The sequence below is a fragment of the Elephas maximus genome, chromosome X (assembly GCF_024166365.1).
Source record: "Elephas maximus indicus isolate mEleMax1 chromosome X, mEleMax1 primary haplotype, whole genome shotgun sequence".
In the NCBI taxonomy this organism is placed as follows: domain Eukaryota; kingdom Metazoa; phylum Chordata; class Mammalia; order Proboscidea; family Elephantidae; genus Elephas; species Elephas maximus.
Genome location: NC_064846.1, coordinates 4,138,527 through 4,152,157, shown reverse-complemented (window position 1 = coordinate 4,152,157; position 13,631 = coordinate 4,138,527). Strand labels below are relative to the sequence as shown.

General features: G+C 43.6%; 1 protein-coding gene across 2 annotated transcripts in view; it reads right to left on the bottom strand.

Annotated features, from left to right (window-relative positions):
* Positions 1 to 336: 336 nt before the first annotated feature.
* GABRA3 (gamma-aminobutyric acid type A receptor subunit alpha3) overlaps positions 337 to 13,631 on the bottom strand; it is a 173,721-nt gene continuing 160,426 nt past the window's right edge. The window contains exon 9 of one of the 2 annotated variants that reach the window (XM_049872781.1): positions 337 to 2,436. In XM_049872781.1, coding sequence (XP_049728738.1) covers positions 2,101 to 2,436 — 336 coding nt within the window. In that variant the 3' untranslated portion in view covers positions 337 to 2,100. Of the gene's footprint in view, positions 2,437 to 2,656; positions 2,712 to 13,631 lie in introns of those variants that run through there. The other variant, XM_049872782.1, reaches the window with a different exon arrangement.

The window sequence follows — 13,631 nt, the reverse complement described above, 5'->3', positions numbered from 1 at the left end:
TGGAACAAGAGAGGGGATGAAAACCAAGGACATAGTGTTGTCTGTGAGTTTGTTAGGTAAAGCACGATCAAAAAAAGTTCTCCAGCCCAAGTACAATTCAGAAAGAGTTTAATAAACAGCCACTAAACATTGCACCTGGGTTTTTTAAACATTGCACCAAAGCATTTGGAAACACGATTTCTACAGAGAGGCAAAGGTCAGGCTTCCACTCTAAATTTCTTAAGACAGTCATTAACACCCCCACCCCCCTCCCACCCCCCCATCCCCACGTATCCACGAGACTTGCTTAACAGACACAGTCTTAGGAAGAATGGGACTGGCATGCATTATCCCAGCAATGTCAAGGAAGCAGGGGATGGGGGAAGGATGGATGAAAAGGCAGCCAGCAGCTAGTGATAGGCCCCTTAGAAGCTTTGTTCAGGAGATGGGCAGGGAATCTCTGCTTGTGGTACCATCTTGGCTTTACTTATGTTTCTGGGCCACTCTGGGCTACTGTAGCTATTCAGATCCAAAGTGGCTGGGGCTGCCGTCTTAAACACTTGAGCTGTGACTATTAGAAGTGGTCTCCTTGAGTGACATATTGTGACTCTCTAAAAACCTTTTAGGTGTCTAAACTAACTGCACTCAAGACCCAGTAGGCCCACTGAGACTGTGCTGATTTCTGAGGTCAAGGTGGACCTAGATTCTCAGTTCTGTCTTCATTTAGGCTGTTGGAAGGGGTGCATAATACTTCTCAATTACAGTTGTAAGGAGCCTTGGCAAGTCGTTCAGACTTCAGGAATCAGTTCATCTACCTTACAAAAACTTCCCAATTGTGCCTGTGCCTTTTACTGACGTTGAGATTAAGAATAAATGACGTCAACTGGTTTCTAGATAATATATTATAAAACTGATAATAAAGTTAATGATTTAATTGACTCAAAAAATAGACTAGAGGTATTTATATAGATCTCCAATTCATGCCCTTTAGAATCAGCAACAACAGAGGACCAGAAATCCCTGACACAGTGGGAACAAAGTTTCTGGGCCTGGGCTAGGGTCTGGCGGTATAGCAGGTGTGGAAGAATATGACTTTCGCCTGCTGGTGGTCTTCTCTTTTGAGCCATACATTAAACCTCAGCTACCAAACCAGCCCCAGACATCTTGCCCTTTCTAGTATTTGACTAATTGCCCTGGCACGGAGGTGACTTTCCAATCTTGCACATCTTTTAAAATCCTTGTGTAGGCATTTGATCTGGATTTTTCTCTTTCTATTTGTTCCTTTTTTGTTAAAATAAAAAAGTGCTTGGTCTTTTTTTCCTGAAGAGTTACAGATGGCAATGAGTCCAAATTAGGCACTGCCCAGTTGGCTACAAGGGAGGCAAAGAGATTGAGGGCTGAGGGCTTTCCTGGAGGAGAGATATGCCAAGGAGGGTTCTTTTCCCGAGGGGCTGGACATGGCAGGGCACCAGCCATCGTGGTGCCAGGTTGGTCCAGTTAACTCTATCTGTTTTGGACACACATGGTGACAGTGGTAGTTCTCCACTGTCTCCACTAACCTTCAAGCCAAGAAAGGATTTGGGGGCCGTACTCGGAGGTTAAAACTGGCTCCTGCCTCTACCATCAGTACTTATGCCTAATGTGTCCTGCTTTAGGCAGGGAAAGTGGCAGGCAGGACTCCATGGAAGAGCCCAGCCTGGCTCCCCAGTGAGTCAGCATCATCTGATCTGGAGCAGTCAGTAACTCTCCTCAATCTTGCCTTCTCAAACAGCCAAGGCTCCCACTCCAGGGAGTGGCGTATCCTGCTCTTTCTGCATTGGGCAGAGTGTAACAAAATACACGCAGTGCCTTCAGCTGGGGGAGACGGGCAGACTAAGATGTGCAACTGGACAAATGGCAGTGTTTGGCCCTGATGGGAGTATACTCAGCAACGTTAGAGGGACAATTTTTTTTTCTTGTTACTTTTTTTTTCATTGAGATCCATAAATATATTTGAGAGTCACAGCTTGGTGGGGGTTAAAAAGAAGAATCCTGAAACACGTGAAGGGGAGCCCTGGGGTTTAGGTGCCTGAATGCTTCATAGGGTATACAGTGCTCTGGATGCTGGGCAGCCACCATTTTCTACTGTTTGCGGATCATGCCCTTAATAGCTGACTCCCGGTTGACGTATGTCGCCCAATAGACCAGATTGAATATGGCAAAGAGCACAGGAAAGATAATGCGGGAAATTTTGTCAACCTTGCTGACACTGTTGTAGGTCTTGGTCTCTGTGGGGGTTTCTGGCACATAGGTGGTCTTGGGTGAAGCAACAATTGTTGGGGTTGAACAGGCACTGGCAGCAGCAGCCTTGGAGATGGCAGAGAACTCAGTATCCTTGGCCAGGTTGATAGGATAGGTGGTCCCCACGATGTTGAAGGTGCTGCTGCTTTTCTTTGTTGGAGCTGCTGGTGTTTTCTTCTAGGGGCCAGAAAAAGGAGAGAAGGGAGGGACAAAACAAAAGTGGGTTAATTCATCACACAGAGCACCAGCAGAGGTTTCAGGGAAGAGGAGTCATGAGGGAAGTTAAGAAACAGGAGCCATGAAGCCAATAGCACTGAGTAGCCAGGCTTATGTCCAGGGATAATTGGAGATGAATTTGAAAGCAGAAAAGTTCCATCACCCTGGCTTTACCACTTACTAGCTATGTGGCTTTGGCCAAGTCACTTCTCCTCTTTGAGCTTCAGTTTGTTCATCTGTAAAATGAGGATCGAAATAATGAGGAGGGTTGCTGAGAGGATCAAATGAGAGAATGGCTGTTGAAATCACTAGCCAATTGTGAAGTACTGGTCACATGTGCGGTACTATATATCATCTGCTTTGATCCTCACAGCAACTCTATGAGGTAGGTGGGTGAGATTACTCCCATTCAACAGATGAGAAAACTCAGCTTGAGACCGAGTGGCAGAGCCCAAACTAGCAACCTGGGCTCCTGACTTTTACCCAGGACTGCACCGTGCTGCTTTCTACAGGCACGAGGCACTTTTTGGTTATCCGAGAAATAACTTCACAGCGCCGCGACCTTCAAGGGGCACACCTCCTGTGAGGAAGAGAGCTCGGTGAGTCTGCAAAGTCATTTTGTCTTAAAGACACAATAAAAGTTATGCAATGTTGGCATGCATCATTAGCAGAGCATTTCACCCTTCATGCACTGTAAATGTGTTCAGTAACCTAGGGGGCATGCCGGGGTTTTCCACCCTTGCAAGGCTGCAGGCAGGAGCCACAGCCTACCCATGAAGCTCTGCAAAGGGCTCCCTCAAACACAGAAGACAGTGGCAGCTGGGGGCTCACTATGGCACTGTCCTTTAGACCTATTCTTCAGAGTTAAAAAAAATACACAATGGGAAACAAGCACGCCTACACATACACGTGCCCACTGTTTTCATACATAGGCACCTGTGCATAAACAGACCTTCACTGGGCATCCCTTCATGGAGAAGAGAGAAGAGGCAAAGTTCACCTGGATCAGAATAGAGATACAGGCTGAGGAATAGGGGAAGCCATGGGTATTTCAAATACGAGCAAGGTGGACAAGTTTCAGTGGAGCTTATGTACTAAGACAGAGCAGGAAGAAAGTCCTGACAATCTACTTCTAAAAATTGGGCAAAGAAAACCCTGTGGATCACAACAGAATATTGTCTGATATAGAGCTCCCCCCCAGGTTAGAAGGTACTCCAGATACACAGTGGCCACAACAATGGACTCAAGCATACTAACGATTGTGAAGATGGTGCAAAACTGAGCAATGCTTTGTTCTGTTGTACATGGGCTTAGCATTTATCAAGCTGAAAAAACTAAAGAAAAAATTAAGCCTCCTGTTGCAATACTGAAGGATTCTATGGGAAAAATATTGAACGATGCAGGAAGCATCAAAAGAAGATGGAAGGAATACACAGAATCACTGTACCAAAAAGAATTGGTCTACGTGCAACCATTTCAGGAGATAGCATATGATCAAGAACTGATGATACAGAAGGAAGAAGTCCAAGCTGCACCAAAGGCATTGTGGAAAACAAGGCTCCAGGAATTGACAGAAAAGGAATTGAGATATTTCAACAAACAGATGCAACACTGGAAGCGCTCACTCCTCTATGCCAAGAAATTTGGAAGACAGCTACCTGGCCAACCGACTGGAAGAGATCCATACTTGTGCCCATTCCAAAGAAAGGTGACCCAGCAGAACGTAGAAATTATCAAACAATATCATTAATATCACACGCAAATAAAATTTTGCTGAAGATCGTTCAAAAGTGGTTACAGCAGTACATCAACAGGGAAATGCCAGAAATTCAGGCAGGATCCAGAAAAGGATGTGGGACCAGGGATATCATTGCTGATGTCACATGGATCTTGGCTAAAAGCAGAGAACACCAGGAAGATATTTACATGTGTTTTATTGACTATGCAAAGGCATTTAACTATGTGGATCATACCAAATTATGGATAACATTGTGAAGAACGGGAATTTCAGAACACTTAATTGTGCTCGTGTAGTACCTGTACATAGACCAAGAGGCAGTTGTTGGAACAGAACAAGGGGATACAGCATGGTTTAAAATCAGGACAGGTATGCGTCAGGGTTTTATCCTTTCACCATACTTATTCAATCTGTATGCTAAGCCAATAATCTGAGAACCTGGACTATATGAAGAGCACAGCATCAGGATTGGAGGAAGACTCATTAACAACCTGTGATATGCAGATGACACAATCTTGCTGGCTGAAAGCAAAGAGCACTTAAAGCAATTACTGACGAAGATCTAAAACTTCAGCCTTCAGTATGGATTACACCTCAACATAAAGAAAACAAAAGTCCTCACAACTGGACCAATAAGCAACATCATGATAAATGGAGAAAAGGTTGAAGTTGTCAAAGATTTCATTTTACTTGGATACACAATCAATGCTCATGGAAGCAGCAGTAAAGAAATCAAATGAAGTACTGCATTGGGCAAATCCACTGCAAAAGACCTCTTTAAAGTGTTAAAAAGAGAAGATATCACCTTGAAGACTAAGGTGTGCCTGACCCAAGCCATGGTATTTTCAATTGTTTCATATACATGTGACAGTTGGACAATGAATAAGGAAGACCAAAGAAGTTTTGACACCTTTGAATTATGGTGTTGGCAAAGAATATTGAATATACCATGGACTGCCAAAAGAACAAGCAAATCTGTCTTGGAAGAAGTATAGCCAGAATGCTCCTTAAAAGCGAGAATGGAGAGAATTCGTCTCAGGTACTTTGGACATGTTATCAGAAGGGATCAGATCCATGAAGAAGGGTCGGCAAAAAAGAGGAAGACCCTTAACGAGATGAATTGACTTAGTGACGGCAACAATGGGCTCAAACATAGCAACAGTTCTGAGGATGGCACAGGACCGGGCAGTGTTTCATTCCATTTTACATAGGGTTGCTATGAGTCAGAACTGACTTGATGGCGCTTAACAACAACAACAACATGGGGTTGCCATGAGACTGAGCTGACTCAATGGCAGCTAAAAAGAACAATAAATATCACCCATCTCATGTTTTCTGTCTGGATGTTACTTTGCTTCCCAGTATCCTGTGCTTGGCCTCGTTTGCTCCCCCACTCCCTACTTGTTTCTTCCCTGGGATTCTCTATTCCTACCTTCTCTTACTCACCCCTTTCTCCTAATCTCTTTCTAGTTATTTTCTTCTTTACTTCTGAGTCTCCTGATTTTTTTTATATTCTCCTTTAGACCTTCATGCCATTTACCACTGAGATCCTAATACCAACTTTTCCTCATATTTTCTGAGTGGTCAGTGATTGCTTCAGCTGAGAATCTGACATAGACACCTTGGCTTCACTACAATCCCGTCGGAGAAGCCATGATGACAGATGCTGGTCCCTTCCCTGCCTCTTGATGAGAGGACATCTGGGGATGTTTAATGAATGCTAACTGGCAAAGTAGAGAGCTAGTGAGCTCCTGGTAGAAATAGTATCAGCCAGTGAAATCTAAGGTTTTGTTAGCCTCTTAGTCACCACATTCCCTCTGTGCTGATGTCATGAGCAGCTGCTACTCACCTTGAAGGTCCAGCCTCTTCAAGCCATGTCCATGCTGAGCTGGTCTCCTACGATGAGCTATAGCCAGCTTTTCCAGGCTGCTGTGCCACTATCAGACCTCCTTCAAGTAAGATCAATGGCAGATGGTGCCCAAGGCTGGTGTTACTGGGCCAAGAACTACACTAGGTGTTTAGGGATAAGTGGAAACGTTGGAAGATGAGTCAGCTTCAGTCCCTGTCTTCCAGGAGCTCCCAGTCTAGTAAGGGAGACAGCCTTGTGGGGAGATAATTGCCATAGAATGTGATAGGATTTCTACCAAATACCAGCAGAGTGCTATGGGGGTTCAGAAGAGGGAGGGACAAAGTACCTGCAGGTGGTAGAAAAGGCAGCTCAGAGAAAGTGATGGGACAGGTGAGCTGCGTTGCAAAACAGGAGCAAGAGTTCATCAGATGAAGAGGCAGCCAAGGCCAATGCCCAAGCTGCGGCACTGTTTGGGCATGAGGAGGAGTTTGCTGCGGCTGGATCACAGGGTGCAAGGCAAAGAGCAACAGGCAGGGGCCCAATCTCGAAGGGCCTGGTCCGCCAGCCTCTCCTGCCCTGCCTTCCTGCCCTGGCTCCAGTGTTTTCAGCTGAGGAAGCTGAGGATGAAGGTGTGCTGGTTTTAAGTAAATGAACATTCTGACTAATAGGACATTTTAAAAACAGTATTGTTCTTTCTCTTTGACAATTACAGTCACATTGCTACAAGTGGAAGGAGGACAGAGCTCTAAGGCTTCTAAGAATCTTGTAAATGCTTTAAATACTACATGGGACTCATTTATAATTAGCAAATTCATTGTGTGAATAGAGCCCTGCTGCTAAATGACTTTGCTATTAAATAAAAGAGCACTTTACTTGTTTGCCTGCTTACTTATTAATTTGCTTAGTAATCTTTTTTTTCATGGGAAGACAAAAAAAAAAAAAAGAAAATCTACCACCCTGTTCTTTCATTTAGTCATCTCATAAGCTGGTTATGACCAAGTCTCCCAAAGAATTATTGTGAACAGCAAACACTTTCTTTAGCTCCGTAGGTACTACGTGTTCCGTAGGTGGGGGAGAAGCAGGAGTTGATTTAGTTAGACATTTTTTAATAATAAAATAAAATTACCTTTTAATTTCTCTCACCCTTTCCAACATGACACATTTTCACATTTTAATCAGTCACTACACTCTTAAATTGTCAAAGAAAAACCCAAAACAAACATCGTAGTGTTGAGAGAAGCAAAAGGCAGAGAGTAACGGTTCATCTCTCTCCAGTGCTACATCCAGTTTTCCAATACATCTCCTTGCTCTGGAATTTGGTAGAGACTAGATGGATTTAACTTTGACCAATTTGCAATTCTATTCCTACCTCCCTAGCCAAGTGTGTGGATGGATGTTTACTGAATGAAAAAATGACACCCCCACCCACTGTATATTCTTAGTATGATTTCAGGTTTTGTTCATCCTGAGTCTTGAGCTTTCCTATACCCAGAGCATACTCTTTAGTTCAGCCTGAGGTAATTCCCGTACCAGAAAGCTAAACTTGACTCCTCCAAATTCTCCAAGCAGTCTGATCCCATTACGAGGATAACCTTTCCTTCTGGAAAGCTGCTACATGTGGGTTTTGGGAGGAGGCAATGAACACTGCTACAGACAAATGCATGCCCAACTCAAGAGTCTCTTCCCCAGATAACACTTTTACCAACATTTCTAGCAGTGCTAATTAAAGGGCTCACTGGAGGCCCAAATGCACTTGAGACCCAGCTGAGATCTCAGACCACAGGCAGACATGGTCCAGCACCTCTGTGCCAATCCCATATAGCTACCCAGCTTTCCTGAACCCCAGTTTTCAGAAGTGGGGCAAAGCAATGAGGTATATGCTATGTGGGGTTCAAAGATGAATCAGAGACCTTGTCCATATGACTGTTAATTAATATAAGAGAACTATTAGCAACAATAAGCAACATCATCATAAATGGAGAAAAGATTGAAGTTGTCAAGGATTTCATTTTACTTGGATCCGCAATCAACACCCACAGAAGCAGTAGTCAAGAAATCAAAGGATGTATTGCACTGGGCAAATATGATGCAAAAGACCTCTTTAAAGTGAGGAAAAGCAAAGATGTCACCTTAAAGACTAAGTGCGCCTGACCCAAGCCATGGTATTTTCAATCGCCTCATATACATGGGAAAGCTGGACACTGAATAAGGAAGACTGAAGAAGAATTGATGCCTTTGAATTGTGGTGTTGGCAAAGAATATTGAATATACCATGGACTGCCAGAAGAACGAACAAATCTGTCTTGGAAGAAGTGCAACGAGAATGCTCCTTAAAAGTAAGTATGGCTAGATTATGTCTCACTTACTTTGGACATGTTATCAGGAGGGATCAGTCCCTGGAGAAGGACATCATGCTTGGTAAAGTAGAGGATCAGCAAAAAAGAGGAAGACCCTCAAGGAGATGGATTAACACAGTGGCTGCAACAGTGGGCTCAAGCATAACAACAATTGTGAGGATGGTGCAGGACCAGGCGGTGTTTCGTTCTGTTGTACATGAGGTCACTATGAGTTGGAACTGACCTGACGGCACCTAACAACAACAGCAACAAAATATAAGGGAGAAAGTGCAAGAAACACTCAGAGAAGCATAAACAATAAGTTGCGGGAATTCAAAAGAGGAGGGGGCGTAATAGACTTGGAGGGATCAGATAAGAGAGAATATAAGAATGGAAGAAAAGTAATCACTTATACTAGTTTTCTGCGAGGACAGGAAGTATCCAGAGCGTAAGTGGGGAGTTAACCCAGGGCCAGAGCACGGCTGAGGAGGAAAGAGTAGGGAGGAGAGGTACACAGTGAGTTGAGGCAAATCTCAGCCAATGGCTTCTGTCTTCTCCATGAGATAGGTGAAAGGAAAAGTAAAGATTTAAAGTAAATTTTGTGGGAAATAGAAGGCAGAACTGATTTGTGACACAGAGAAGGATAATAGGCACAGGCTGAGGGACCAGCAGAATTGAAGACGATAAGCTCATAAATGTTCACAGCCCATCAATGGCTCTGGGATTTTTTCAGAGAAAAGTTGAGGAGTCGGATGGAAGTGACTCAGGAGGTCAAGGGTGCTGGGGCGTGACCACAGTGATACAGCATGGGGTCTAAGCTGAATAGAGACTGACGGAAAGCAGAGGGAATCATAGATTCAGAGAAAATGCAGAGGTTATTCCTTCATTTATTAAATATTTACTGAGTGTCTTAGTCTTCTAGTGCTGCTATAACAGAAATACCACAAGTGGATGGCTTTAACAAAGAGAAGTTTATTCTCTCACTGTCTGGTAGGCTACAAGTCCAAATTCAAGGTGTCAGCTCCAGGGGAAGGCTTTCTTTCTCTGTTGGCCTTCTCATTAATCTTCTCCCAGACTAGGAGCTTCTCTGTGCAGGGACCCCAGGTCCAAAGGATGCACTCTGCTCCTGGCACTGCTTTCTTTTTTTTTTTTAATTTTTATTGTGCTTTAAGTGAGAGTTTACAAATCAAGTCAGTCTCTCACACAAAAACTTATATACACCTTGCTACATACTCCCAATTGCTCTCCCCCTAATGAGACAGCCCGCTCCTTCCCTCCACTCTCTCTTTTTGTGTCCACTTCTCCAGCTTCTAACTCCCTCTACCCTCTCATCTCCCCTCCAGACGGGAGATGCCAACATAGTCTCAAGTGTCCACCCGATCCAAGAAGCTCACTCTTCACCAGTATCCCTTTCCATCCCCCTTGTCCAGTCCAAGCCCTGTATGAAGAGTTGGCTTTGGGAATGGTTCCTGTCCTGGGCCAACAGAAGGTCTGGGGGCCACGACCACTGGGGTCCTTCTAGTCTCAGTCAGACCATTCAGTCTGGTCTTTTCAAGAGAATTTGGGATCTGCATCCCACTGCTCTCCTGCTCCCTCAGGGCTTCTCTGTTGTGTTTCCTGTCAGGGCAGTCATCGGTTGTAGCCAGGCACCATCTAGTTCTTCTGGTCTCAGGCTGATGTAGTCTCTGGTTTATGTGGCCCTTTCTTTCTCTTGGGCTCATAACTACCTTGTGTCCTTTGGTGTTCTTCATTCTCCTTAGGTCCCGGTGGGTTGAGACCAATTGATGCATCTTAGATGGCCGCTTGCTAGTGTTTAAGACCCCACTCTCCAAAGTGGGATGCAGAATGTTTTCTTAATAGATTTTATTATGCCAATTGACTTAGATGTCTCCTAAAACCATGGTCCCCAAACCCCCGCCCCTGATATGCTGGCCTTTGAAGCATTCAGTTTATTCAGGAAACTTCTTTGCTTTTGGTTTAGTCCAGTTGTGCTGACCTCGCCTGTATTGTGTGTTGTCTTTCCCGTCACCTGAAGTAGTTCTTATCTACTATCTAATTAGTGAATACCCCTTTCCCTCCCTCCCCTCTTTCGTAACCATCAAAGAATTTTTTCTTCTCTGTTTAAACTATTTCTCGAGCTCTTATAATAGTGGTCTTATACAATATTTGTCCTTTTGCAACTGACTAATTTCACTTAGCATAATGCCTTCCAGGTTTCTCCATGTTATGAAATGTTTCACAGATTGACCATTGCTCTTTATCAATGTGTGGTATTCTATTGTGTGAATATACCATAATTTATTTACCCATTCATCCACTGATGGGCATCTTGGCTTGCTCCCATCTTTTTGCTATTGTAAATAGCCGGCACTGCTTTCTTGGTGGTATGAGGTCTCCCTTCTCTCTGCTCACATCTCTTTCCTTTTTATCTCTTCAGAGATAAGATGTGGTACAGGCCACACCCCAGGGAAACTCCCTTTACATTGGATCGGGGATGTGACCTAGGTAAGGGTGGTGTTACAATCTCACTCTAATCCTCTTTAACATAAAATTACAATCACAAAATGGAGGACAACCACACAATACTAGGAAGCATGGCCTAACCAGCTTAACACATATTTTGGGGGGACACCATTCAATCCATGATACTGAGTGTCTACTATGTGGCAGATATCATGCTAGGTGCTGGGGGTACAGCTGGGGGTCCATAATAAAATGGACCTGTGCTCCAGGAGCTTATATTCCAGGGGAGGGGGCATGTAAGCAACATGTAATCATATGAAGACATACAACAATGTAATGCCGGGAGGTGATGAATATGATGGAGACACATAAAGCAGGATGGAGCAGAGAATGATGGTGAGTGTTATTTTAGATAGTCAGAGAATGTATTCTGAGAAGGTGAGCAGAGACCTAGATAAAATGAGCAAGCAAGCACAAAAAAAATCTAACGACAAAATTTCCCGAGAGAGAGAACAGTAAGGATAAACCATCTCAGGTCGGAATGAGAATGACTTGTTCAAGGATCAGCATAGAGGCCACTGTGACCTGAGTGAAATGAATGAAAAAAAAAATCCCCCCAAAATAAAACAAAAGCCGTTATACAAACAGATATATGCACACCCATGTTCATTGCAGCACTGTTTACAATAGCAAAAAGGTGGAAGCAACCAAGGCACCCATCAAGAGAGGAATGGATAAACAAATTATGATATATTCACCCAATGGAATACTACATAACGATAAAGAACAATGATGAATCCGGGAAACATATCATAATATGGATGAATATGGAAGGCATTATGCTAAGTGAAATTAGTCAGTTGCAAAAAGGCAAATATTGTATGAGACTACTATTATAAGAACTCAAGAAATAGTTTAAACAGAGAAGAAAATATTCTTTGATGGTTACAAGAGCAGGGAGGGAGGGAGGGAGAGGGGTATTCACTAATTAGATAGAAGATAAGAACTAATTTAGATGAAGGGAAAGACAACACACAATACAGGAGAGGTCAACACAACTGGACTAAACCAAAAGCAAACAAGTTTCCTAAATAAACCAAATGCTTCAAAGGCCAGTGTAGCAGGGGCAAGGGTTGAAGGGACCATGGTTTTAGGGGACATCTAGGTCAATTGGCATAATAAAATCTATTAAGAAAATATTCTGCATCCCACTTTGGAGAGCGGCATCTGGGGTCTTAAACACAAGCAACCAGCCATCTAAGACACATCAGTTGGTCTCAAAGGAGAATGAAGAACACCAAAGACACAAGGTAATTATGAGCCCAAGAGAAAGAAAGGGCCACATAAACCAGAGACTACATCAGCCTGAGACCAGAAGAACTAGATGGTGCCTGGCTACAAGCAATGACTGCCCTGACAGGAAACACAACAGAGAAGCCCTGAGGGAGCAGGAGAGCAGTGGGATGCAGACCTCAAATTCTCATAAGAAGACCAGACTGAATGGTCTGACTGAGACTAGAAGGACCCGGAAGTCACGGTCCCCAGACCTTCTGTTGGCCCAGGACAGGAACCATTCCCAAAGTCAACTCTTCAGACAGGGATTAGACTGGACTATAGGAGAGAAAATGATACTGGTGAGGAGTGAGCTTCTTGGATCAAGCAGACACATAAGACTACGTGGGCAGCTCCTGTCTGGAGGGGAGATGATAAGGCAGAGGGGGACAGAAGCTGACTGAATGGACATGGAAATAGAGAGTGGATAGAAGGAGTATGCTGTCTCATTGAGGGGGGAGCAACTAGGAGTAAATAGCAAGGTGTATATAAATTTTTGTATGAGAGGCTGTCTTGATTTGTAAAATTTCACTTAAAGCATAATAAAAATTGAAACATAAAATAAACAAAAAAAGGATAGTAAGACCATGGACCTGGGGACCAGATCTTATAATTCTTTGAAGGACATGGTAATGACTACGGATTTGATCTAAGTAAAGTGGGTAGCCATTAGAGTATTTTGAGAAAAATATTTTCTAATTTACAATTTAAAATGATCTTTCTGACTGTTGGGCAGAAGAAAAGAGGTCTGAATTCTGAGTCCTAGGGGACTCCAAAATTTAGATGTCAGGAAGAAGACAAAGGTAGTTCTAAGGAAAATACCAAAGAAGAAAAGAAAAAGCCAGAAATCTATGAGAAGTCAAGTGAAGAGCTGGAGCTTCAAAGGAGAGTGCCTTAATATGAAAGAGTGGAAGAGTAATGGTCTGAAAGCAGTGTTGAGGATGAAGAGGATGCGAAGTCCACTTCTGGGAAATGGAAGTCAGAGGATAAACAGCTTCCACCAACCAGGAAGGCAGTGGAAAGGATGTCTGTGCTGATACTCAGGTGTCAGTTAAGACAGGAAGGGGAGGGGTCATAACGATAAGAAGTGAGAAAAGCATGAATAACTATAGAGGAAACTACCACCTGGGCAGTGACCAAGGATGACATGTAATGCCAGTAGCACATACGGGCTCACGTGTCTGCAATACAATTTATTATGAGGCTCTTCTGATACTAAGTGACAGTTCCAAACTTACTACTACTTTTGGCTGACTCACGCTCCTGGTCTCCCTAAAGAAACCCTAGACCAATTATACAGGCATATCAGATTGGTTCGTTTCCAACATCCTTAACCAGTGGTGGAAACAGCAGCAGTGTCTGGCAGGTGGGACAACCCAGACCTCATTTGATAGAGCTGGTCATAACTTAATTACGTTTTATGGTGTCCAATGGGTCA